At 55.1% G+C, this 26,167-nt stretch overlaps 1 protein-coding gene across 2 annotated transcripts in view; it reads right to left on the bottom strand.

Annotated features, from left to right (window-relative positions):
• Window positions 1–22,735, bottom strand: part of ADCY5 (adenylate cyclase 5) — a gene marked incomplete at its 5' end in the record, with an annotated part of 154,403 nt that extends 131,668 nt beyond the window's left edge. Inside the window, one exon of one of the 2 annotated variants that reach the window (XM_081085430.1) lies at window positions 21,605–22,735. In XM_081085430.1, coding sequence (XP_080941556.1) covers window positions 21,605–22,735 — 1,131 coding nt within the window. The remainder of the gene's footprint in view (window positions 1–21,604) is intronic. The other variant, XM_081085431.1, reaches the window with a different exon arrangement.
• Between the last annotated feature and the right edge of the window lie 3,432 nt (window positions 22,736–26,167).

The raw sequence follows: 26,167 nt of genomic DNA, 5'->3' as shown, positions 1-26,167 counted from the left end.
AATGACAAAGCCAGGATCCAAGCTCAGGCAGTCCTTAGTAACCATACTGCACGATGCGAGCATCTCTGCCAGTCTGGGCAACACAGGTATTCTCTCACTATGATACTTAGTCCTAAGTCCTTGGTCTGGGTGTGGTTCACCTTGGCCATCCGATTAAACCCTGGTATTCTCACAGGACAACTGCCCCTGGACCCTGGCTCAAGGTGACACCCAAGAGTGGGTGGGGACAGTCCTGCAGTGGATGATGCCCGGGTGAAAGGAGTTCTGAGAGGGCTAGTGAAGAAGGCAGAGGCACATAGGACAGAGCAAGCCCCCTTTCCGGGACGTCAACCACCTGCCCCAGACAGGCACAAAACCACACCATATTAAACCCAACTGCTCTATTATAGTGGAAGGGACTTATTGATTTGTCCTGAAGGATTTTTGTCTAATGGGGGGAAACTGTGGGAGAGAGTAGAGCATGAAAAGACAGAAACCTGCTGCCTTCAAGCCCCACAGCCATCACTGATGCTCTAACCACATTCCTGCTGCCTCAAGCCCCACGGCCATCCCTGCGCAGTAACCACATTCCTGGCCTGCAGCCAGGCCTTGAGTCCCGCGTCCCGGCCTTGTCTGTGATCTCCTGAGCTGGTTGGTGTTGTTGCTGTTATTGTTATTCTTGTAGTAATCATATTACTAGATGTTTCTTCCCCGGCCCCTCCGGCACAGCACAGACATCAGCTCATAATAATGCAGTCTTTACTAGGAGGCAGCCCACTGCCGCACTGGGACGGCCCGCTTCCTCCTGGGCAGCGGGGGGCCTCGCAGGGCTCCTCTGCTCAGCTCCTAATACGGCCTCACTCTCTCCCCTTCTCTTGGCAACGTGGCACCAAAGCTGAGTCGAGATTGAGAGGAGCGGCCAGAAGTTAAAACAGACCAGACCGTGGAAAACTTAGGGCAGACGCGGTACCCCGGGGAGAGAGACGTTTAGCTGATGTTTCTCCTTCTCGGGGCCTGTCCGTGGGATTCCAGGCGGCGGGGAAGGCCAGGGTGTTTTACGCGGATTAGTAGCAAGTCTCGAAAGAGCCCCAAGTGATCAGATGAGAACAGTGAGGGTCAGAACGCTGCGGGCACTCGCCTGGGGTAGCTGGTACGCACGCGGGTGGCGGAGCGGGGCTTCAGGTTCAGAGCTACCTGCCCACAAAGCCCAAGCGCCTCCACATGGCCACTGCGTCAGGGCCGCAGGTCAGCGGCAGCCAGCTCAGCTCACTGGGGGCTGCAAATCCCCCACCCCCACCCCCCACCAGCCATGAAGATCCACCTCTTCCCAGCCCATAAGACAATGGCTTCCAGGCCACACCCACCGGCAGCAGGCTTCCTGGCCCTTTTCAGTGAGCCCCTCCTCACGCTGCTGGGAGCCCTTAGAACAGGGATGGCGAGCCTTTTGAGCTTGGCGTGTCAGCATTTGAAAAACCCTAACTTAACTCTGGTGCCGTGTCACATAGAGAAATTTTTTGATATTTGCAACCATAGTAAAACAAAGACTTATATTTTTGATATTTATTTTATATACTTAAATGCCACTTAACAGAAAAATCAACCAAAAAAATGAGTTCGCGTGTCACCTCTGACACGCGTGTCATAGGTTCGCCATCACTGCCTTAGAAGCCGTGGTGCCCCAGAAGTCCAAGGGCTGTGGCCACTCCGGCAGAGGGGCGAGCACACAAATTAAGGAGCCAGCCCCTCTCCAGTAGGGGATAAAGATGCAGACACAGACATAGCTCAGTTTGGCAGGAGTCGGCAAGGTCAGGATGCACAGAGCAGCGAGAGCCTCCTAACCATCCATCCTGGGGAGAAGCATAGGGATGACCTCCCAGATGAGAAGACTCCCTGCCCCTCTCAGGAAGGGGACAGGCCAGTTAGCAGGGCTGCTGTGGCCCTGGGCTCAGAAGCAGGCCACCCAAGGCAGCAGCTCAAGGGGGCACTTAGTCCTGAGCCCAGTCCTCCCTGACTGCCCACCCATCCCACACCCACACCTGCTTCCCTGACCCACGCCCTGAGCGTGGTACAAACCCCGAGTGCTAACGGGGGTGAAATCCTGACCCCACACCCCAGCTATAAAACCCATCCCTACCCCACCCCTGGGGAGAAGGGGAAGTAGAGGGAAACTCCTGATTAAGGGGATGTGATTCCTGGCTCCGCCCTCCTGCGGGGCAGGGAGGTCCTCCTCTCCTGGCATCCCTAGCAGCACCTCCAGCATCCTGCCTTGTCTCCAGGCTTTCCAGGCGCCCAGGATGGAGCATCTTTGCTTCCCACAGCCAGAGACTGGGCCCTGAGGGGAGGGAGCCAGGGCCCTATCCAATACTCAGGAAGCTCCCAGTCCGATGGAACACCTTCTGCCCCCAGAGTTCCCAATCTGGTGGGACATTCTCGGCCCCTGCCCTCAGGGTGCTCCCAGTCTAATGGGGGAGATGCCGCCCCTGCTCTCGGCCCCCCATCTGGATGAGGCGAGCCTCCTGACTTAGGGGGCTCCCTGACACCATTCTGAGAAGGGCTGGCACTGGGGCCCAAGACAGAAAGGGCCACAGGACAGAGCCCAGCAGCAGGCAGTGCCTCTGCAGTCAGCATCCAGTCCCAAGAGTCAGTCTTCCTGAGGCAGAGAAGAAGGGCCCTCGGGGAGCAGGAAAGCGGATGGCACAGGCCTTAAGACGGGAAGGTGGGGCAGGCCAGCTGAGTGGAAGGAAATGAGGAGCCACCCCCTCTGGCATGGTCACCGCCACTGCCACTCATGAGCAGCCTCCGCCCCAGCCCTGGGTCTCCCCACTCACTGCCTTGCAGGTGCCAGGAGCATCACTCCCATTTCTCACATGCCCCACGTGCCCAGGGAAAGGCCCCCAGGCTGCTGGGGTGGAAGGTCCCTGCTGTTGGCTCTGGTCTCCCTTTGGGTCCATGCAGGCCTTTGAGAGCCCCAGTGTCAAGTCCTGGGAGGGGGCCGTGGCCGGGAGCCCAGCCTCAGGGCAGATGGGCCAGCGAGCGAGGGGATTATCACATGGCACTCAAGGGTCCACACCGTGCACCTTGTACCTCACCCAGCACCCTTCACTCAGGACGGGTCAAGGTCTGGGCTCTGCTTCTAGCAACCTGCTGTCAGAGGGATCACATGGTGGATGGCTGTCTGCACGCAGCTCAGCTCTGTCCTCTGACGCCCTGGGCTCTCAGAGGGTGGGACTGAGAACGATTTATCTCATGAGCCCAGGGCTGTCCACCAGGCTGGGAGCTCCCTGAAAGCAGAACCCAAGGGTCCCTCCTCCAGGCCTTTGTCCCCCCTATAGCCCACCCCACCCCCACACACACACACACACAGGAAGGAAGCTAGTGCTCTCCTATGTCCTAGCAAAGGGGCCCTTAGTTCTCCCAGGGACCCCTGCTGATTTCTCTGGAAAGATGGTCCAGGCAGGATCCACAATCCTCTCACACAGGCTTTTCCCAGAGATGAACAGCCTTGAGGACGAGAGAACAGGAACAGAGATGCCTTGGGAGTGGGGGTTGTTTCAGAGAAATGATGAGGGAGGGGAGATCACTGCCTCCTTCTGCCTCCACAGCCCTTCCTCCACCCTCACTCAGGGGGACCATCTTTTGGTCATTTCCCCCTTCTGCACCCCATGTTCAGCCTGGTGGGTGCAGGCTGGCTTTTCCAATAGGCTCCAAGCTGGAAAGCGTGAAGGCATGTGTGTGTGTGTGTGTGTGTGTGTACATGTCCGTGTGTGTGTGTGTGCCCATCTGTCCTGGGGAGCAATAATAGTTAATAAATAAGTAAATGGCAAAAATAGCCTCAAAGGAGCTGACAGGCAGAAGGCCAGAGCAGCCGGGCATGGGGCCAGCACCCTGAAATGCCAAATGTTAATCCAGCCAAAAGGGAAAAAAGGTCCATTCTGAGACTGCCTCGGTTAGCCAGGGTCAGGGTCTGCTGTGATTTCTGGCTCTGGTATAGCCCCACCCCAGGCAGCCTGAGTGCAGCCCAGGAACAGGGGGGCCCGTGCTCCGTGTTAGCGTAACAGCACTGGGAAAGGGGGCCCAGGCTGGGGCACACATGATTATGAACGGGCAGGAAGCCGGCAGGTCACTTCCCAGCAGTCCTCCAACCGTCCACCCAGCTGGCCAGCCCATGTCCAGCCAGCCGGGGAATGTTCTGGACATCACCACAATCTCTCACCCCCCCGCATGGGCTCTGCCCCACCTAGACACCCACTTGGGGGCGAGGGATTTGACCCAATGTCCTGGCTGTCACTCATCCCCATCCAGATCCCTCGTCTTTCATTGACCTCTCTCCAGCCTTCCCTCCAACAGGCCTCACCAGCTCCAAGCTGCCTCCGCACCGAGGCCTCCGGAGGTCCGTGGGTGGTTCTGTTGTCCTCTGCTGCCTGTTTGCATAACTTAACGCAGTTACACAAGGAAGCACATCTGGGAGAAGCAGATGTGTGCCCCCTTGTTCTCCAGTAGTTGTGACCCTGTCAACACTTTTCAAAACTTTGTTCAAAGACTCTCTAGACCAGCCCTCTGAGGAGATGCGGGTCACAGGCCTATCCTCACTGCAGCCTCCCTCGGCTGCAGTCACCCCAAAATTCAGGGGGACGGGGCTCAGCCACTCCCTGGTTCACACTCCCCCAGGAAAGCCCTGGCCCCAGCGTCCCGGCTGGCCCGTCAGTTCTGGAGGGTCTGCACTGGTCTCTTGGTGACCGCCAGCCAGAATAAGGATGGGGCACAGGTGGGATGAACACCCAGGACCCAGGACCTAGCCCTTCTTCCACTGAGCCTTTTTTTTTTTTTTTGAGGGGAGTGGGTAATGCAATTTGAGAGAGAAACGCTAAGCTCTCCTATAATGTGTGGGAACTTAAAAGTACAAACTATATGTAGCTGGGGCAGACCACAGGTCATTTATTGAGGGCGCTTCCCTTGGCAGTCCCTATGCTAAGTGCTTCACATACATTATCACACAGAATGTTCAACACAGCCCTGGGGTAGCAATTCTTACTCCATCTCTAAGGATGGAGAACACTTAGGCTCTGAAAGGGCAAGGAGCCTGCCAAGGAGACATCGCTGGAACAGGGGAGAGCTGGGATTTGAACCTGCAGGCACAGGGAACACAGCTATGAGCAGGGGGAGTCCCTGCCTGGGGAAGCTGACATTCTAATGTGGGGAGGGGGGCACTGAAGAAGGGGGTAATTATGCACCCCATCAGGTGGCCCTGAGAAGGGACAGTGTGTAGAGGCTGGCATATGGCGCCTGTGGGAGCGCTAGGAGCTCCGCTGGGGTCAGAGTGGCCAGGAAGCCAGGGTCCTGGAAAGAAAGTTCTCAGAAACTTGAGATCTCTGGGCACCGGGCAGGAGCTGGCAGGGTGGGGGCTCCTGGGTGCCAGAGGGAGGAGGAGCTAGGACACTGAATGCCTGTGGGCTTCACACTCAGATAAAGGCAAAGCCCTGGGAATTTGATGGGAGGAGTCTGACGTGGGATATTTAAAGCCCAAGGAAAGGTGAGGAGGAGGGCCCTGGGGCCCACCCCAGCTGATATCTAGTTCTCTGGAGTTTGGGGAGCTGATCTCCTAGTTAGAGAGCAAAAGGGAGCAGGCTTGGCGCCACTTGCAACCAAAGCAAGGAGAAACTAATAGACAAATGCCTAGGTGCTCCCGAGGCCCCCCCGCCCCTCTTGTCTGAAGGCCCTGATCCTCATCCTCCACACCCCCTTCCAGCCTTGGACAATGGCAGCAGCCTCCACACTCTGCCCAGACTCTCCCCCTCCCTGGCTCCTCCCTCCAGCTCCACAGTCTAGCCTACAGCCACCTTTATAAATACAGATGGGGCCATATCCCCTTACTTTCCTACAAAAGAACCTTCTAGAGATCCTCAATGCCTCCCCCCCCCCCAAAAAAAAAAACTACCAACCACGTTGGTCCGGATATCTATACACTTCGCAACCTAGTCCCACCTACTAGCCAGCCCGCCTTGCCACCACACTTCTTCCCTTTCCTCCCTGTGCAACCAGCGCTCTGTCTCAGCGAGGAGACTGCAGGTGTCACCCTGTGCCCAGGGAGTGCGATGCCCATCTGTGCAATGGATGTGGGAGGTAAGAGCCCAGACTTGGAGCCAGGCTGCTCGGTTCACTGTGTAAGCTCTGGCAAGTCACCGGACCTTCCCTGTCTCAGTGTCCTTATCTGTCACCCTCAAAATGGGGGAGACAACAGCAGTGCTTACCTCACAGGGCTGTGGTGGGGGCCAAATGAGTTGACATCACTCACATGTTTAGAATGGAGCCAGGTGCATAGGTTTACAGGTTTGCTCTTGTGGGCGGGGTCTGCAACTAATTCGCCTTGGTTTCCCGGTGCCTAACACATGGTAGATAGTTGTTAAATAATCCAATCCAACAGACACGAACACCGGTACCGAGGCAAAGAGAAAACTGACACTGACAAAAGCAAAGTCCGTTTAGGGAGGAGGAGGACTTTTGTCTGGGGACATGCTGAGTTCAAGGAGCTGGAAGGACATGGACCAGAAGGATCGATGGACAGAGATCCACGATCAAGGTCAAGGCAGGAAAATGAAGTGTGCACTGTGGCTACGTGACTCGCGGTCCCCCGGGATTGTGTCATTTTTGTCTCCATAGAACGCCTTTTCCAGGCCTCTGGAGTGAAGTCCTTTCTTACCTGCCCCACTGCACCTGCTAAAGTACACAGTGGGAGGACGTTTGGAGGTCAGCGGCTCCGTGCCGTAGAGATGAGGAAACTGAGGCCGAGGCGGATGTCTGCCGTCAGGATGCCGTGCTGCAGCCGTGCGCCGCAGTGTCACAGCCGTGTCCCTGCAGTCACCTGGAAACCCCGCTGCTGCCTCCTCTCTCTGGCCGTGGACATATGTTCTGCTCCAGAACAATCTCCTCTCTCCCTTCCTCCCCCACAGCCTCCTCCAGCTCTGCCCTCTGAGAACCGCCAGGCCCAGGCTCAGCAGAAAGTCCCCTCCTACCTGCAGTCTCAGCATCTCAGTCTGCCTTCTCCAGCCCACCCGGGGGACGTTAATGCAGAAACCTCCACCTCTGCGTGGGGCCTGACACTCCCTGACTTTTCAGAGAGCGGGGACCCTGCTTGCCTCCAAGTTCTTCTCCACCTGGGAAGGCACTATGGCAGCGGTTCTCTACCTTCCTAATGCCGCAACCCTTTAATACAGCTCCTCATGTTGTGGTGACCCCCAATTTCATTGTTACAAATTGAACATAATTAAAGCATAGTGATTAATCACAAAAACAATATGTAATTATATATGTGTTTTCCGATGGTCTTAGGCGACCCCTGTGAAAGGGTCGTTCGACCCCCAAAGAGGTCGCGACCCACAGGTTGAGAACCACTGCACAATAGGGTAGACCTGTGTGCCTGGGGCACAAGCCTCAAGTTTTGGGATGCCTCGTGAGGGTGCAGATTCCTGGGGTCTACACTGGACGTACTGGATTGGACTCTGACAAGGGGCCCAGGAATTGAATTTTCAAAGAGTCCTGGGGACGTCTTAGCCACACCAGCTTGGGAGCTGCTGGAGCACTGGCTGAGTGTGCGCACTGGAGCCCCGCTGTCCTGCGCTCTAACTGTGCAGCCTTAGGCAAGCCTCTCACCTTCTCTGGGCCTAATGGTCTCATCTATAAAATATTCTCTCCCCCCAAAAAAGAAATAAATAAAAGCAGTCCCTACCGAATGGGAGATTGTGAGAGTCAAATACATTACTAAGTGCTCGGCGCTGTGGGTGATGATTGGTAAGAATTGGCAATACTGTCCTAGCTTTAGGCAGGGCATCTCAGAGAGGTGGATTTCTGTCGAGGGAAAGGATGAAGTGTCCTCTTCCTCTCCCTGCCCAGGCCGTGGGGGTTCATCGGGACAGTGGGAGGCTAGCGCGTGGAGAAGAAACAGAGATTCTGCTCCCAAAGCCCAGGCTCCCCACGCCTCCAAACGCAGAGGGGACGTTAGAGAGCAAGAGGGGCCTGCGCTCAGAGCCTCTCCAGCCCTCGAGGGAGGTGGAGGGAGATCACAAAGGCCTTCTCTCTCACCCCCACGGGCCAATCAGGTCGTTTCCTGCAAGCTTTTCCTCCCAGGGCCCTGGAGATGTCAGAGTTCACATAAACTCTGACTTAGTGAACAGTCACACAGAGAGGCACCTGAATACCAGTTCTGGAGAAGGGTGGAGCTGGACAGGGGCAGCAGCAAGTGGGAGAGCGTGGGCACCCTCAGGTGGCACCTTCCACCTGTTGGCCAGCTTCAACTCCGGGAAGCCCCAGGCTCCAAGCCGCTGCCCTCTTTACTACCACCCGCACCCAACTGCAACCAGACCCCACTAGCCTGCCTGCCCGGCCGCTGGCCCACGCACCCCAGGCCAGAGTTGTTCCTATCAGGCTAATAGCAGCTCGGGGTGAGGAGACCAGTGGGAGCCTCAGAGTGGGCAGCTCAGCCTGCAGCGAGTAAATGCCCCACACAGCACTCCTGGGCCAGCCTCAGCCCTTCTCCCCAACTCTCAGCAAAGTGTGCGGCTTGGTGCCTCCTTTCACACCCTCTCCCAAGGCCTCCTCCTTTCTCCCACCTCCTCACGGCACAGAAGCTCCAGGGTCAGTCCACAAGACCCCCTTCCTGCTCCGAACTGGGGAAGAGGGATGCAGCATTCCGTATCTTTTCGTTCCCTTAAGAGAAACCAGGTCTGTTCTTTAAATCCAGACTTCAGGTGATTTTTCTGTTATTTTCAGAAAATTCAGAGCAAAAGTAAAGAATAAAAGACTGCGGGGAAGGCAGGCTAGAACTAATCCTACGGACTTGGCCACGGCCCAGAAAGGCCTCCCCGAGAGGCCATTACTGCCTCCCAAGAGAAGCGAAGAGCCACCCAGGGAGCTGCCCCATCCATCCCCCCATACAGGAAGATCCCACTTCAGACCAGCAGGAGTTACCCACAGACCTGTTTGCCAGGGAAACCACCCTGAGGCCTCAGAGGGAGAGGGCGACATACCTTTAAACCAGCCCTACTGATGGACATCGGGTGGGAAAAGCAGGGGCAGCAACACCCCACATGGAGAAGATATGAGATAGTGACTAAGCCGGCTTTTCTAGGCCATTGTCACCAATGCCGGAGAAATATTCCACTTTAAAAATAAATGTAAAGCAGGAATCCAAAATTAACTCTCCCCAGATAACCCCTTTCCAAAAAAGACCACATCATAAACCACATGTGGTCATTCGGGGAGGATTTATCCCGAGGACATCTCCCCAGGCCTCAGCCCCTGCACCTGGCACTTCTCAATCCTCTCAGTCCTCAGATGGACCCAGCTTCACGCGCTTCTCACGGTCCTCGTGGAGCACGATGGCTGCAGCTGGACCCTGTGCTTCTGGCCCTGGTGCTAGGAAAGATGTGGCCTCAACGTGGACAGGAAGGAAACCCTTTCAGAGTGCAAGCCACACCTCTCCACCCTCTGCACATCACCTCAGTCTGTGCCACGCGTGCTGATAACGCTAAATGCGCACAGGAAATCGCTAATTATATAATTTCCTGCCTATATTTCATGACCTTAAGAGACACAGAAAAAGTAATAGTGGTAATAACTGGGCTAACATTGCTATTTACCTGCTGTGTAACTTCGAGCAAATTCATCCAACAAAGTTTACTGAGCATCTACTACACTGTTCTACTTGGAGAGAGACACAGACGAATGAGCACAGCTGGAGGTGGGCGGGCCACAGGTGTCTGTGCCATTTCTCGCCACTGCAAAGGGAAATATCACAGACAACAGCCAGGGAAGAGTTAATCCAATCAATAGGCATTGGTTTGTAGCTAACAGGCTGTCAGGACTGTCATGAGATTTGCTGCTCTGCTGAGATAGCTGAGGCTCATGGTGTAGTCATTTCCTAAAATGTTCTTGCAGTTTTCATAGCACTGCACTAAGCCATTTACGGAGCCATGTTTGGGGCTAATTGCTGGTGATAAGAGCAACATAAATACACCAAGCCACAGCCCTGCCTGACAAGATTTTATACACCAACCACCAACCAAATTTTCTTCCCCTATTACACGCCTGCAATAATTTTTAGTGGCCATCATTCTCTACTGAATCACCGCAATAAACCCTTTCAATATAAACAACTCGCCTTTCAATATCTCCATAAATCAGGCCTCAGCATCATCCACATGATCTCTCTGCTGATGGAGGGAGGCTCGGGGCAGGAGTTCTCAGCCCCGTGCACATCAGCAGCTCCGGGAACACTACGAATGCTGGTGCCCAGGCCACGCCAGGTGAGCCTGGAGACGGAGTTATGTAAAAACTCCTACCCGTGCCATCACTTCCCACACTGTAAGCTCTGACGGGTTACTTAACGTTATCCCACCCAGAAAGGTAATTGCCCACCGGGGGCATGTGAGGTGAGAAATGGAGGCGGGCACACGCGCTGCACTCAACCGTGAGGAAGTTGATAACACTCCGAAAGAAGTTCTGTTTCACAGGATTTCTTGGGAAACGGTGAGGAATACTTTTTGGAATTTGTGCAGTGTCCATGCTCATGCTTCTTGTCCTTACACTTGAACTTGCCTCCAGGTGAGCCTCTGAGGTTCGCCCCACATTTTACACCTGGAAAGAGGGGCATGGGGAGGACTCACGGAGCAGGAAAGGACATCAGAGGAAAGATGAGAGAGGAGAGACCAAGGACAGGAGGGGAAGCAAACGGGTGCACCTGCTGTCCTCCCAGACAGCACCTGACTGTTCAGGGGGCCATCAGAGAAGGAGGAGAATGAAAGTGAAAGCCAGTGTTTTTCTAGACCGGGACCCCATGCACATGGACCCCCGCCTAGAGAACAAGCTTGCCCTGTCCAGGAAGGAGAGCACCATGAGGGAGGGACTCCTCCCTGCCAAGGGTCAGAAGCCCTTGTGGAACCTGAGGATGGGAACTTATCTGCCTTCTTCCCACAGTGCTCGGTGAGTAAAGGTCAGAAAGTCAATAACATTCAGTAAATATTCAGGTATTAACATAGACAAGGCCCCAGCCCTCAGAGGGCTGACGGTTGAATAGGCTGACAGATAAAATTACCCACCAAGATAAAATCACAAACCAGCATAAGTGCTACAGAGGAAAAGAAGAGGATGTTTCTAATTTATTTTTATATGTTTTTAAATTTATTTGTATTGCTGAAAGTATTGGACGTTTCTAATTTAGATTCACAGCACGAGCTGTTACGAAGGCAGGGCCCCTGGAGGGGCACGAGCCTGCCCTGCAGCTTGGCCCCTCTCCGTGGGCAGCAGCCTCAGCGGAGAGGTCAGGGCCAAGGCACTTTCCAGGTGGTATTGCTGCCTGGGGCCAGTCATGCAGATGGATGGATCCCTCAGGGACCTGGCCAGAGGAAGACTGGGGACTTGGGCATGTTAAGTACAAATAAATAGCCTTTCCACACCGCTCCCCCCTAAAAAAAAAGTGAAAATAAAACCTGGAAAATCCACTTAGCAAAAGGAATGGCCCTTGGGCAGGAGTCTCATTTTCCCTAGTTTCCTGGTGGAGAGTGAGAGGGACAGGAGAGGATCCGAAGCTGAGCTAAAGGATATCTGAGTTACGTTTGAGGGGTTGATGGTTCTGGGGGGCGCTAGGTTTAAAACGCATCCTAGAAACGCACTAGGAAGCACTAAATTGGTATCAACTGGATGCTCCATGGCAGAAAGACCCCGAGTCTTGACCTCCAAGATGTACCAGGAAGTGATCCTGTGTGTCCCCAGAAGCCTCCTCCCTCCCCTCCCCTGTTCCCACTTATGCTACCCTGACTGGATATAAGACAGCCTCACCCCCAGAGCTGAGCTCTCCTAGCCTCGCACTGACCCCCTCTTCTGGGTCTCATCCACAAAACCACTCAGGGGCTCTTCACAGGTAAACATCTGCTCCCAGGTGCCCCCTGAACATTTCAGCGCTGCCTTCCCTCGCAGCATCACTGCAGGCTCAGGAAATGACAAGTCATTTAATGCCCATCTGAGCCAGACACCACGAGGGAAGGGAGGCCATCACACATTTAAAACCGTGCATTCCAAAACCGAACAGACAACTGCTGGAGAGCAGCTGTGCCTTCTGCTGCTTCTGCAGGCACCACGGGGCGGACCCAGGGCCCGGCCCACTGTGAAAATTCAGACACTGCATTTAGTATCAGATCTGGATTTGTATAGCAGCTCCTAAGCTAATGAACTAGCTGTGTGATCTAAATGAGGTCACTCAACCTCTCTGAACCTTTACCTCCTCCTCTCTGAAACAGATCTGTAATTATGAGCACCCCTATATGCATTAACTTGTTTGGACCAACCAACAACAGATCCTGTCAGTCAGAATCTATTATCCCCACTTTACAGAGGGGAAACTGATCAAGAAAGGGTTAGGCGACTTAGCCAGGATCATATAACCAGGGTTTTTCCCTGGGCCCCTGGGTCCATGAGCCCCAAAGCCAGTGCCTGCCCCTCTTTACCCATCACCTCCTCAGAGCTGTCAGCAGGTCACATGTGGTAAAGTCCTTCGTCAGCTATAAAATGCTAATCAATGTAAAAGCATTTGAGTCTTTTGGCTGATATTTGAGCCACTGCCTAGGAATAAATAGAAAGCCACACATTTTTAGGAAGCAGAGATTTTTTTTAAAAAAAGCAGAAAAAAATTAAAATATACATATATTTGTTGTTTTTTAAATTTCACACAATTCTGCTAGTCCAGCAACCACTCTACTAGCACTAGCAGCAAACATATGTTAGCAAATGGGCGTGAGAGGCCAAGGCAGGCTTAGGGGCTGAGTCTGCCATAGAGTTCCGCACCTGCGTTTTCGCTCCAGTAGGCGGCCTCTCCCCTCCCTGGTGTTCAAGTCAAACCCGGTTAGGCTCCTACCTTCTCCACTCTCAATGTGGACTTCCCTAGGAAAAGACCCTGAGGCAAGAATTGGAGAACAAGTGGTCTATCTGGAAGGTGACTGCAGGAAACATTAGAAAGTGTGTGGAGGAGTGAGAAAAGGAAGGGACGAAAGTCGCACACAAAAAGTTCCAAGCCTGTTACCCCTATGGACAACCAGAGCCGAATCCTTCTGCGGGATTGGAAACCCATGAAAAACACGCCCCAGAGTAACAATCCCCTCACCCTGGGGGCAAGGGAGCTGGGGTATTTATCCACCAGCACCCAACAGTCATTGGTTGAGAGCTGCTCTGGGATGGTCACTGCCCAGCACTTCTGACCTGCCCCAGAAGCAGACAAAGGGGCTCGGAGCCAGAGAAAGAAAGCCCTCAGGTGCTGACAGCTGGACGTCTGGCTGGCAAGAGTGGAAAGGTACATGCCCAGGGAATATGGGCAGGCACTGAACCATCTGCTATGCTCACTAGCTGTGTGACCTTGGGGAAGGGACTTACTTTCTCTTATTGCAGTTTCTGCAGCCGGAAATGGGGATAAAAACGTCTTTCTCACAGGGGTGATGTATGTGAGGGAGAAGCCCAGTGCCAGGCTTGCAGTAAAGATGCAACGGAAACCCGTAAGATAAACTGAAACTACAGAAAGGAGGCATCTCCCTGGTCCCTTCCAGCCCCGTCGGTTTACTGAATAAAGGACTTTGGACCCAGATGGGGAATGAGACTTTAAAACAGGCAGCTAGCGGATGCAAGCTGGGCAGTCTCCTTCCTGAGGGAGGCAAGTCCCCGAACAAACACCCCCCGAACAAACACCCCCGTCTCGATTAGTCTGCCTAGGTCTGCCCCAGAGGCAGGGGCTGGACCCTGACAAACTCCGCCCCCTACAGCAGTGAGTTTAAACAAACACAGATGCCCCCTATTATGTTCCTGGAAAAACTGGTTCTGGGGTCAAATATGTTTGATATGGGAAAATTTTAGTACATATTAACATACTAACAGCTTTAAAGTCCTATAGTAAAGAATCCTGTTTAACCCAGTATTTCCTAAAGTTATTTGACACAGAACTGAATGTGTGTATGTGAAACATCCATTAATGTCCCTTCAAAGGACATTTAGTGGGAGAGTCTGAGCTAAAGGCAGTTCTAGAAGCTAGGACGCAGGTTGAATCATCTTGGAACTCCCTCAGCCTAGCACAGTGCCTGGTACACAGTAGGCACCTAATAAATGGTTGTTGTCTGAATGAATAGGGAGAAGTCAAAAGAATGACTTAATAATGGTTTTCAGATCTGTGAAGTGATATCGTTCCGGCAGTGCCAGGCAACAGTTCTCTGTTTCCAGGAAGGCACACATTTTAAATGGCAGAGGAGGGATTTGGGAAGCCCTGCTCGGAGTTTAGGATCACAATCCCCCGAAATAGGCTTCCAAGCAGAGCTACATCGCTTCCTTCTGTGGAGGTGTTGGTCTAGCACTTCGGCACAGCCGAGAGTCTGCGTGCAGCTGTCCACCCACCCTACCACCCATTCACGCAGTTATTCATTCATTCAAACAAGCCCTCACTGAGCACCTACTGTGTGCCAGGACACTGAGGCTGGCACTGGGTCCCTCAGGAATCCTTCCAAAAGCCAACTAGGACTTCAGTGAGCTTTGTGATAAAAAGCCCCAGGAATCCCTAAGGAGAGGGGAGACAGGACCACCCCAGTGTGAGGCCAGGAAACCTCAAGCCCAGAAGCCACAGCTCCTAACCCTCCCAGAGAAAGAGACAGTAGGGGTGGTGAAGGAGGGTGGATTTCACGCTGACACATGAGGCTGGCCTAAACAATAAAGCCACTACTGTTTCTCAGTGTTTGTTTGTCTACCACCCCCCCTTTCCTGTGACTGTATTTCATTGTTCCCGGAGAGCATCCCTGCCCCCACTTCCAAGCTCTTCCCCCTCCCCACACTCAGAGTTCCAATCTCCCCTTCCTTTCCTTCCTACTCTTTCTCCTTAAACCATCTCCTAAGTCCCTACCTCTAGCCTCCCTCCTCAATACCTGATCTCCTCATTCTTTACTATCTGTTCCAGACCTGGATATCCCCAAGGGTTTTAATATTCACTTACCAGACAAATTAAATGAATAAACCAGGACTAAACCGAGGTCCGTCTTTCTGCGGAAACCCCCCAACCTCCACCAATGGTGAGCCATGGGCTGCTTTGCCTCAAACAGGAAGGGGGGGCTGGGAATGGTTGGGAGGAGAAACAAGAGGAGAATATGAGTCCAGGTCTGGAGCACCCTTCCCCTCCTATTCCGTCATTGCCACTTGCCTTCCATGTCTACATCCCTGTATCAGTACTCACACCAGCCCCACCTGTACATCTCCAGATGGGTCTGCAGTGATTTTGCTTTCTCTACACTAAAGTTGAGATGGACACATCAATGGACTTTAGGAGACAGTCATGCTGTTGCAAGATACCAAACCACAGATGCCAATCCTAGGGTTGGGTGTGACCTGAGCGGTTATCTGGGCCAAAGATCCCAAACTTAAGAGTTGGCCATCAAGACCACCTGGGGAGCTTTGAAAACTAGATCCAAGCTGTTGAAAAAAAATAGATCCAATCCTGGCCCCACCCCCGGCCTTTGGAAGCAGAACCTTCCATTTCCTCAGAAACAAGCCTGGCAGACAGCCATCCAGGTTCCACCTGACCATCTCCACTGGCACAGCTGGCTACCCCAGGAGGCATCTGGTTTGATGGCTGAAACCCCAAAGACTAGGAAGGGAACTCCTACCTGGAGCTGAAGTCTGTCAACTATTTCCACCCATTACCCCCAACCCTGCCCTTGGGAGCAACCGAAACTAAATGTAGTCCCTCTTCTACTATCTGACAACAGGGATCCCAGCAATAACAGCCTGACCGTCTCTCCAGGTTTTCTTACCTTGCTACAGCCTGTTCTCCTCCAAGCTAAATACACCCCTCCTTTCAGATGTTCTCTGAGAAGTCAAGGACTTCCAGTCCTCTGAATTCTAGCATCAAGCAAGATGCTTCAGAGGGGACTTCGATTGTCCTATGAACTGGATTTGCCTATGAACCTAACCCAGACCCTGTTGGTCTTTCCCAAGAGCCAGCCCAGAATGCAGACTCACATTAAGCTCATGGTCCCATAACTGGCAACCCCCATATTTTGTTCAGGCTGCTGTAAAGAGAGATCTTCTCTGTCCTAGACTTGGACATTGTTCTGAGATAAGGTAGGGAAAGCAGGGCTTTCCAACTGTCTTCAAGAAGTTTCATGTTTGGGAGAGAAGATGAATGCTGATCCCGCCCTCCATCAGCTAGCTACCCTCATCTGGCATGCATGGATGGAGGATATGCTACAACATAACTTATGTAACTGCACCCAGAGGGTCAATGGGCCCATATCAGAGCTCCCAGAGCAAGCTGTTACCAATCCCAAAACAGTCTCCTGCTCCTGCTCAGCAAACGACTACCATCTGGACCTACCACAAGACAAAGTTAACTGAGGTGCGAGCGGGCAGCTGTGGACTGGAGGTTACCCAGTAAGAGGCTAGTACAATCACAGGGAGGCTTCCACATGTGGTGCCCTTCTCCCCAGCACACACCCCATCTCCTGCTGGAACCAAGGTGGGAACTCTAGTCACACCTCTCCGGAGACCAGCAGGCCCAGCCCAGCACCGGCCCCAGACCTGACTCCTGGCCAGGGCCCATCTGTGCAGGAAAGGTGCTGTCCAGGCCTGTGAAGCTGATTTTTAGCACTTCTGAGAGGCGGGGCAGGTCTCCGTGATGGGGTTTAAGACACGGTCTGTGTCTTCTCTGTACAGGAACATGAGCACACTGTTCTACATTCCACAAAACATAGACCTCCTGCTCTTGCTTCAGATCAAAACTTACATTGAATTATGAACAGTGAACATTCTGCAAATACAGCAGCTGATCACTCTGCTCCTCGCTGGGTCTCTGCTATTCCCGCAGTCCTCCTCACAGGAATAGAGGCATCCCTGGGGTCTAGGAAATGACACCCCTCCTCTAGAAGCCCGCTCATCCCCCACCCCAGAGGCTTTTGTTCCCCTCTAAGCACCCCCTTCCCACCCATAGAGGAGGCAACTTAATCGAAAGCAATTAGCAAAAATAATTGGCAAATACAATTAGCCTTGAGGCAAGACAAGGAGACCCTCCTCAGCTGCAAAAGCAGCACCAACCCCCACCCCAGCCTGCTGTGCTGCTGGAGTTCACAAAGGCCGATTTCTCTGTCTAGGAATTCGGGTGTTGGGGAAGTAATTGGTAGCAGGCCATTCCCAGTTCCCTGTGGTTGCAGTTGAAGTGTGTCCCCCTCCACACCACCCAGGCGGTCAGCCAGGCAGTGGTTGCCAGGAGCACACATGGGGCAGCCACAATGACCCACCAAACAGGCCTCAGGGCCAAGTTCCAGAACCAGGAGGCAGCCCTTCAGTGGCGCTCACTGGGCAGCTGAGCGGTGAGTAACAGAAAAGGTGTTTGAAAGGGAAAGGGGGGAGTCCATGGGTCAGGGGAGCTAACCACTCAAGTCTAGCCCCTGGCCTCATTATGGAAAGGGGGGATGCATCCAAGGTACTTCCCTAAGAAGTCAGAGGTCAAGGTCAGAAGGGCGTTCAAGGCCCAGAATCAGAAAGGCAAGCAGCCACAGGAAGCCACTCACCAGCCAAGAATAAACAGGACAGAGCTGCAATGATCTCCTTTCAAAGTCAACACAAAGGTTTCCCAGGCCGACCTCCATCACCTGGGCCAGCCATGGAACAGTCAGACACACACACCCCGTGGCCAGCCCACATGACAGACACATCTGCATAACGCATCCACTATCTGTGGCCAGCCCACACCAGAGACATGCCCACACGCACACACACGCACACACGCACACCCATACCCACCTCTTGGCAACCACAGCAGTCGGCTCCCACCCTCATCCATTCCCAGCCTCCTCCCTGCAGGCACTCACACAGTCACAGACATCACCCACACGGTGCCTGTGCCTTTCTGATATCTTGAACAACTGGTGACAGTTGTGGGTTCAAACAGGCACAAAGGATGAAATGCAAAAAATCACTAAGTTTCTCCAAAAGGGTTAGAGGGAAGAGAAGGAGGAGCTGCAGGGAGGCTGGGTGGAGGATGGGTCATCCCACACTGCAAGGACAACCTCCAACAGCTCTCCCGGGCAACCTTCTCCAACAGCTCTTCCAAGCTCACAGGACCCACATAGGGTCCCTCAGGCAGGTTAGATGTGGCTGCAGAATAATAATAACCCACATTGAACAGAACTTTCCAAAGAGCTCTTCCATCCATTATCACCTCCTAAAGCAACACCAGACGCTCCTCTCCTTGGCAAAATGACCACCCACCCTCACAAGGCTTAGAGATTTTTCTCCAAAATGACCTTTAATAGCTCAGTATATGTAATAGTTGTGTGAGCGTGCTTGTTTGTGTGTGAGTGCACGCAGAGCTTTATGTAGCAGAGTGGGATACAGTCAAACAAAAATGAGGTTGCCATGGCAACAGGCTCCAGCATCATCACAGCCTATTAACACAAGTGAGGAATGTGTTTGGCAGATGCTCGAGTGTTATTTATGGTATGGGTGTAGCAGAGGGACTTGTAACACGCAAAGAAGGAGAAAAAAACAACCCTGTGACGCTCCTACTGTACTCCACTGAGGAGACCACAGTGAGACAAGAGCACAGAAGGAGAGGCTGAGAGGCTGCAGATGGCGAGTAAGAGATGGAGAAGAGCAGGCAGGCAAGCAGAGAGGAGAGGTGGACAGAGAGCAACAGGGGGATGGAGTGGGTGGGGAGAGAGAGGAAGTGAGGGAGGAAGAGCAGAGCGGGGCAGGAGGACACCAGGGGAAGAGCGAGAGCCAGAGATGTCATGAAGAGAAGAAAAAACATCATCTCCCAAAGAGGACTGCCCCACCTTGCCTCTCCATCCTCTCTAAGTAAAATCCATCAGAAGGCACCTGTTAAGAAACCAAATGTTTTCTCCTCCTAATTGGAGCAAAGGGCAGAGCTCCAAACATACAAGGGGCTGGGGAAGAATAAAGTAGCAGGGTCCGAGGGGGGCAGCCTCGCAGGAAGAGAAGTGAAGAAATGCCAATGGTTTCCTGAGGGTCTACTGGGTGCCCACGACACTGCTGCCCCATGTTGCTGGACCAGGGTCCTCATCAAAGAAATGAGCATGTAAGTCCCTTGGACTAAGGAATCCTGAATTACAGGGGTTTTCCCTCTTCTACCATCTCTTGTCTGGCACAGTACAGGGTACTTAGGAGGGATGGCATCTAACCCAAGCCATCCTCGACTGCCTGCCACTCTGGGGTAACCTGAGTCAGACGTTAATGCTGGACTGTCCCACTTATATTTTCCCACCGTTGCCCAAGAAATAAAAATTTTACATCAGACACAATCAAAAAGGTAAATCAAATACAAACAAAAGGATACAGTGTTCTCTGAAGCCAAAAAGAAACGTTTGCATTCCCTTGTAGGGGACCACTCCTAACAAGCTCTGCTATGCTCAAGGAAGATCTTGAGAAGTTAAGCGTAAATCCACCCAAAAGCCTACACCCAAGCCAAGGCCTAAAGGCCACAGCGGGTAAAACAAGCCGGGGGGGGGGGGGGGACTGGTAGAGATGGGGAGAAGAGAGGAACTGGCCTGAGGAACCAGCAGGGGAAGCCAGGCACTGTTGCTGCGATGACATTTGCATGCTAACATGGAGCTGGAGTCCCTCAGGTTCAGCACTCTCTCCCTGGGATCTGACTCCAATCTCTGGAAATCATACAAGCAGGATTGCTACGGCTGTAATCAGGCCCTGTCTCCCAGTCTGGTCTAAACGATCCTGGAAATCTCTACCGCTCTGTGTGGACGATATGCCCTTCCCCCTGCAGAAAAGCTACACCCATCCAAGCCAGGAACAACCCCCAAAATGCAACACCCATGTGACAGCTCGAGTCCTCAGGCCAAAGGAGCTGAAGCCTTTAAAGCACTAACAGTAATAGTTAATTTTTTTTAAACCATCATCTCTCAATAGGTTCCTCTCAAGTTCAAAGCTGATGTCTAAAGTTTTTCTTCTGATCCCAGATCAGAAAAACTTCAGCTTAGCATTAAACAACCCCACCTACTCCACTCATTGGAACCCAACCAAACTGGCAACAGTTATTAAATCCCTCCTAAGTACCCTGCACTGTGCTAGAGGGTAGAAGAGGAAAAACCCATACAATTCAGGATTCCTGAGTCCAAGGGGCTTACATTGAATGAGAAGCAAAACCAACAGAGCCTGGAGAACAGTAAGTGCTCCCCTCTGTGGCTCTGACGCCATTGTTACCATGCAGAAGAGGGAGAGGCCAGTGCAGCTGGAATGGAAGGAGAAGGCCCCTCGCAGGTGAGGGCTGGGACAGAGGAGGGTGGAACAGTAAAGGAGCCTCTCATTCTCTCAAAAAGGAACCTGAGGCCCAGAGAGCTTGTGGGTCCCCTCTTTTCCAGTCATGGAGCACTTTGGAAGTGCAGCTAGAGCCCAGAGCCCTGGAGTGCATGCCGGTGCTATTCCCTGGGTGAGAGTCAGGGGGCACAAGAACACCCCTTGAGAAAGAGTTCGCCCTCAACAGGATCAAAGTCTGAGAAAGGCATCAGAGTTGGGGAGGAGGAAGGCAATGACAATGGAATGTAGTTACTAGGTTCTCTAGAGACGGCAAACAGCCTCAGAGGGTTGCAGTGGGCACCGTGGTCAAGAGACTGCTGGCCTACAACACTGGCCCACTTGACTCTTTCCCAGTTGAGCTAAATGCAAACCAGCAGGCTCAGCAGGGTCCGTGGATGAGGTCCATGGAGCCTCAGACAAGGGGACTGCTAAAAGGAGAAGGTGTGCCCATCAGAGGTACTGGTCTCACCCTGAGGGCAGGATGGCAAGTATTCCTCTCTCCCAAAACCCTTCAGTGGAGTCACCAGTTAACAAAGTTTTATTTTCTCCCAAGTCTCACTGTTCTAGGTTCACCCAACCAGTCCCAGCAGGAATAAAACACACACACACACACACACACACACACACAAAACCACCACAGGCAAGAACCAGGAACATCAATAAGAAGGGGTCACAATGTCCAACATTAGCTTTCTGCTCAGGCAAACAGGGGGCCTGCCACCACACATCTCAGAGGCTCCTTCCTACCTTTGCTGGCGGCAGCTTTTTGGCTTGGGGCACTTTTGTAAACGAAACAACTTGTCAGCCCCAGCCTCAAACAACTGGCAAGGTTATCACTCCTGTTGCTTAAGACTGGGCAAAGGGTGCCATGGTCTTTCTGCTCTCCCCAGCCCTTTACCCAGGGCTCCGTCAACAAACCAGCAGTAGCTCTAGGGAGGGGGAATCTGCTATAGGGCCCAGCCGCTGTGTCAGGGGCCTTTCTACAGATACAGGGACAGAAGCACCGGAAGAGAAGGGGACTGCTCCAAATCCTTCCTCGTTCTCATCTCGACAATAATGGCTATGGTTTAGTGCCTGTTGCGGCGGCGCCGCCAGGAACATTACATATAATGCAAGGCACTCCTTTCAAATGAAAATGCTGGGGCTGAGAGCGGGTTAAGGGGCTGGAAGACACCACACCGATGACACAGCCATGTCTCTGCTCCTTTTGCCACTTTAGAAGGGTGAGGGTGGGAGGTCTGGCCTGCTGGCCCCACAATGCAGTCCCTGCGGCCAGGTGGGCCCTTACCTGCTTGAGCAGGAACTGGTCCTGGGCGTTGGTGTGCAGGGCAATCGCCAAGTGGAGGGCAGACAGGAGTACCCCGCTGAGCACCGCGGCCCGCATGCGCACGGGCAGCAGCGTGTAGATGGTGTAGATGAAGAACACGGTCCACCAGATGCCCTCCGAGGCGCTGCGCGGCTGGGGCAGCAGCAGGCCCACCACCTGGACCACCAGCACCACCGCAATCAGCGCATAGCAGGCCAGGCCCATGTGGTCCTGGTGGAAGGCGGCGCGGTTGCAGAGCACGGCCATCACGAGGATCGCGCCCACGGCGGCTGCCAGCACGGACAGGTAGGGCACCTGGAGCGGTGGCCGCGCCGCGTGGAAGGCCAACATGACGAGGCACACCAGCACCAGCACGGCCATGAGCATGGTGAGGCTGCTCTGGTTCAGACGGAAAAAGTAGCGCTGGTACAGCCGCTCCAGCTTGTCCGACGGGAACTTCTTGGAGCGGAATATCTGCAGCAGCGCCAGGCAACAGGCGCCCAGCGACAGAACCGCGCCGGGGCCCGCGCCCGCGCCCGCCAAGCTGCCACCATCCCCGGGCCCTTCGTCGCCCTCGATGGCGCCGGCCTCCAGCTCGTCGGCCGCACGGCCCTTGCCCCGCCGTTCCTCCAGGCCCAGCTCCACCGAGCGGGGGCGCACCTCTGTCCCTCCCGCTGCGGCCGCGGAGGCCGCCGAGCCGCCGCCGCCGCCCGCAGGGGGCGCCCGGGTGCTGCCCCCGCCGGCCGCGCCCCGTCGCTGCCGCCGGCTGCCGCGAGCGCAGTCGTCGCCGCCGCGCTCCTGCCAGGCGGACTTGGAGCGGAAACTGAAGCCGAAGCCCCCGGCCAGGGGGTCGTCGCCACTCAGCGGAGGATCCTCGCCGTCGTCGTCGCGGCGCCAGCGGCTGGCCAGGCGCTGCTGCTGCTGCGGGGTCACCGCCCCCCCAGGTTTCTTGGTGGAGCCGCGGGCCGAACCCCCAGGGGTGTGGGGGTAGCCATTGGCGCGGGAATCGGCCGCTCCCCACGCGGAGCGGTGTTCCGAGCTTCCCCGGGATGCGGGTGCTGCCGCTGTCAATGCCGCGTAGCCCGGGGGGCTCACGCTTTTGGAGCCGGACATCCCCCTCTCGGCTTCGTCTTCTGCCTCCTCCCCCGGGGGCCGGGCCGGGGGTCTCCAAGGGGAGGGCGGACGGCCGAGCAGGGGGACCAGGCTGGGGTCACTCGTCGGGGGCGGCCCGGGGCCCTGCGCAGCAGCGGGGCATCTTGGCACCCCCGTCCTGAGCGGAGAAGGAGGGCGAGCTGGGAGGGAGGCACAGCCCCGAGATAAGAAGTGGCTGAGAATCCGAGTCGGGAGTCCCAGGTCCGAGGTGGAGTTGGCGCCCAGCGGGGACCGCGGGGACCGGCGGAGCTGCCGCGCCGCGCGCAGAGGGACGTCCGGACTCCTGGCTCGCGTCGAGCTCGACAGGGACCAGAGTTGCGGACGAGGCGGGACGGAGAGGTGTCCTTGCAGGCGGCGCCTCCCCGGGGCTGCCAATGCCCGGGCACGGCGCTCGCAGATTAAGCCTGAGCGGAGCCCAGGGGCACGCGCGGCTCGGCGGCGGCTGGGGCGGCTCGGCGGGGGTCCCGGCGTGGACACCGAGCGGGTGCCCTTTCCTCGCGGCGGACTGGGAGCGACTGGGAGGTACGAGCGCCAGCCAGCATTATTTTCTCACGAGGGGTGGGGAGGTGGGATGGAGGGTGGAGAGGACGGGGGAGGGGGCGGCAGGCGGAGCAACAGCTCCGGAGCCCTGGGGGGAGGGTCCTGGAGCCCGGGGGGGGCCGTCGCCCGCATCCCCCACCTTCCGCGGCGAGAGTGGGAGCGTGGCCCCGCGGAAAGCCGAGCCCAGCCGAGCCTTCAGCGCGTCCGCGCAGGGGGCGGGGGCGAGGACCTGCTCCCGCAGCGCGGCCCTTCCCCTCTCGCCTCCCTCCCCCCCCAAAACGAAGCGGAGCTGGCCGGGACCCGCCGGCCCAGGAGGACTGTCGCGCCGGCTCCGCAAGCTCCAGGCTCCTCGCAGCCGGCGGCGGGCCCACGGCGGCCGGGTGCTGAAGGACTAGGCAGAGGGCGGAATCCGGCGCGGCGCTGCCGCCGTTCTGCCCCAACGCAGGCGGGCTTCTCCCGGGGAGCACGGCATCCAGAAATCGAAGGCCGGGACTCAGAGGCAGCCGGCCAGCAGGGGCCCGCCCAAAAGCCGCTGCGCCCCAGGGGCGCTCCGGGGGGGCCCGCGGGAGCCAGGCTGAGGGCGCGCCATGCACGCCTCGGGCCCTGCGCCGCTCCGGCCGCTCGCGCCGCTCCTCCCTTCTCGCCGGCCTGCCGCCGCGGGAGCGCCCTCCGCATCCCCTCCTCCCGCTGCCTCCCCGCCCCCCGCGCGCTCCGGCCTCGGCTCACAAGGACTTGCGGCCGCCTCCGCCCCGGGCCGGGCCGCGTCCCCCGCCTCGGCGCCCAGTGGGCATTCTCAGGCCCGGCTCCGGGGGCCGCGTGGAACCCAGCTCCTCTTTCTCACCTAAAATTTTCGTCGAGCCCCCTCCCTCTGGTTCCTGGAGCCGCGTCCAGCCCACGGTCCCTTGGCCAGACCTGGGTGGAGCGCGGCCCTCCCCACCCCCCGCCTTCGTTTTTGTGCCCCAGTCTTATCTCCCCTCTTTTGTATCCCCCTTTAGTCCCCCTCCCCCTATGCAACCCAACTTCAGCCCCAGCACTGCGCCCCCTTCCCTGGCCCGGCTCGATTGGCCGCTTCCTGAGCTGTCAGACTTGAGCCCAGCGCTCTTATTGGGCGATTCTCTGGCCCTGTGGCCGTGCCAAAGGAGGGTGCACAGGGCGGGGGGCGCTGGGCAGCGACTGCCTCCAGGAGCTGGAGACCACAGCCCCCCGGGGGGCTAGAGGGGCCCAAGAGCCAGACCCGCAAATGTACAGGGGAGGTGGAGAGACCCAGCATCTCTGAGGCGCAGAAGGACAATGACGGGAAAGATGGAGATGCAGTGGGCGAGGCCGGTGCGGCCAGGGCGGGGCGGACAGGACGGCTTTGGTCTGTAGGTAGGAGAGGGAGCCCCACGGACAGCAGTAGGAACACCTGGCGTTTATGTAGCGCTCTTTGCCAGTGTATGCTTTTAAAAAACCTCATATGATTTCCCTCAACCACCCTGTGATGTGACCGGAACAGGCCCGTGTGATTATTCCCAGTTCTTAGATGCAGAAACTGAGGCTTCAAGAGCTTAATCAACTTTCCGCGGGTCACACAGGTCTCTTAACTTGCAACCGAAAGATCTGTCAGCACCAGACTGCTTCACCTACCTCGCAAGGTGTGGTCGGGAAGTGTAGGCACCAGAGCAAAGTAGAGCCTCCGCTAGACGCGACAGAGGAGGGAGCAGAGAATGACCAGTGACAAAGAGGCAGGTGGAGAGAAGGACTTGACTAAGAGGACCTAGGGTCAAAGAGGACCTAGGCCTGTGGAATGATGCACGCATCCGATTCCCCTTGCCCCAAGCTCTCCTGATGAAAGCTCCCGCAGTCTAAACACAGCGGGTGGGGGAACCACAAACAACCTTCCCTGTACTCCTCTTCATCCGGCTCTCTGCAGAGCTGAAAGGAGCCTAGAGGTGTGAGTGAGCTTCACTTTCGCTCTCTGCTGCTCATCTTGCTGCAGATTGGAAGATAAACCTTGCCAGGGTTAAAAATTGGGAGAAAAATTCCAAGAGATCTGAATCAATTAACCCTTGAGTAATCCAGCCTTTGAGTAACCCATGATTAGCTAAGTCATAAAAGCACCATGAATGTAGTCAACAGACATTCATAGAGCACCCCCTATGTGCTAGGTGCTACCAGGATAGCTGACCCAACTGTAGCTACAGTCAGGGGAGACCAGATAGCACTAACTCAGTTCAGAGCATTATCCCGTCAGTGTTCAGCAGAGGTCCAAGCAAAGCACTTAGGGGGTTCAGAGAGAAGAGTCATTAATTCCCATTGTGAGGGCCAAAAACACCTCTGGGGGTCGAATCTGGGCCTAGCAAGGAAAAATGAGTAAAAAGAAAGGGAAAAGGGACTAATATTTATTAAGTAGCTACTGTATGTCTAAACATTTTATTATCATAGAACCATTTTGAGGATGATGTTATTCTCCTTACTATAAACATGAGAAAACAGCCCGGCTAGCGTGGCTCAGTGGTAGAGCGTCAACCTATGAACCAGGAGGTGCTGGTTCTATTCCTGGTCAGGGCACATGCCTAGGTTGCGCTGGCTGGATCCCCAGTGTGGGGCGTGCAGGAGGCAGCCGATCAATGATTCTCTCATCATGGATGTTTCTATCTCTCTCTCCCATTTCTTTCCTCCTGAAATCAATAAAAATATATTTTAATAAATAAATAAATAAACATGAGGAAACAGAACTAGAGAATCAAAAGTTTTCCCAATGCCCACAGCTGGCAGCCTGTTACTTGTACCCTACCATGTAGCCATGTAGCAAATATGATATGAGAGAGACACGTAGGACAGTCAACTGCATAGACAGATGTAGCAAGTTGA

Source organism: Myotis nattereri (assembly GCF_964212035.1).
Source record: "Myotis nattereri genome assembly, chromosome: 3".
Classification (NCBI taxonomy): domain Eukaryota; kingdom Metazoa; phylum Chordata; class Mammalia; order Chiroptera; family Vespertilionidae; genus Myotis; species Myotis nattereri.
The sequence above is the reverse complement of the archived record's forward strand: the minus strand, read 5'-3'. Positions and strand labels throughout refer to the sequence as shown.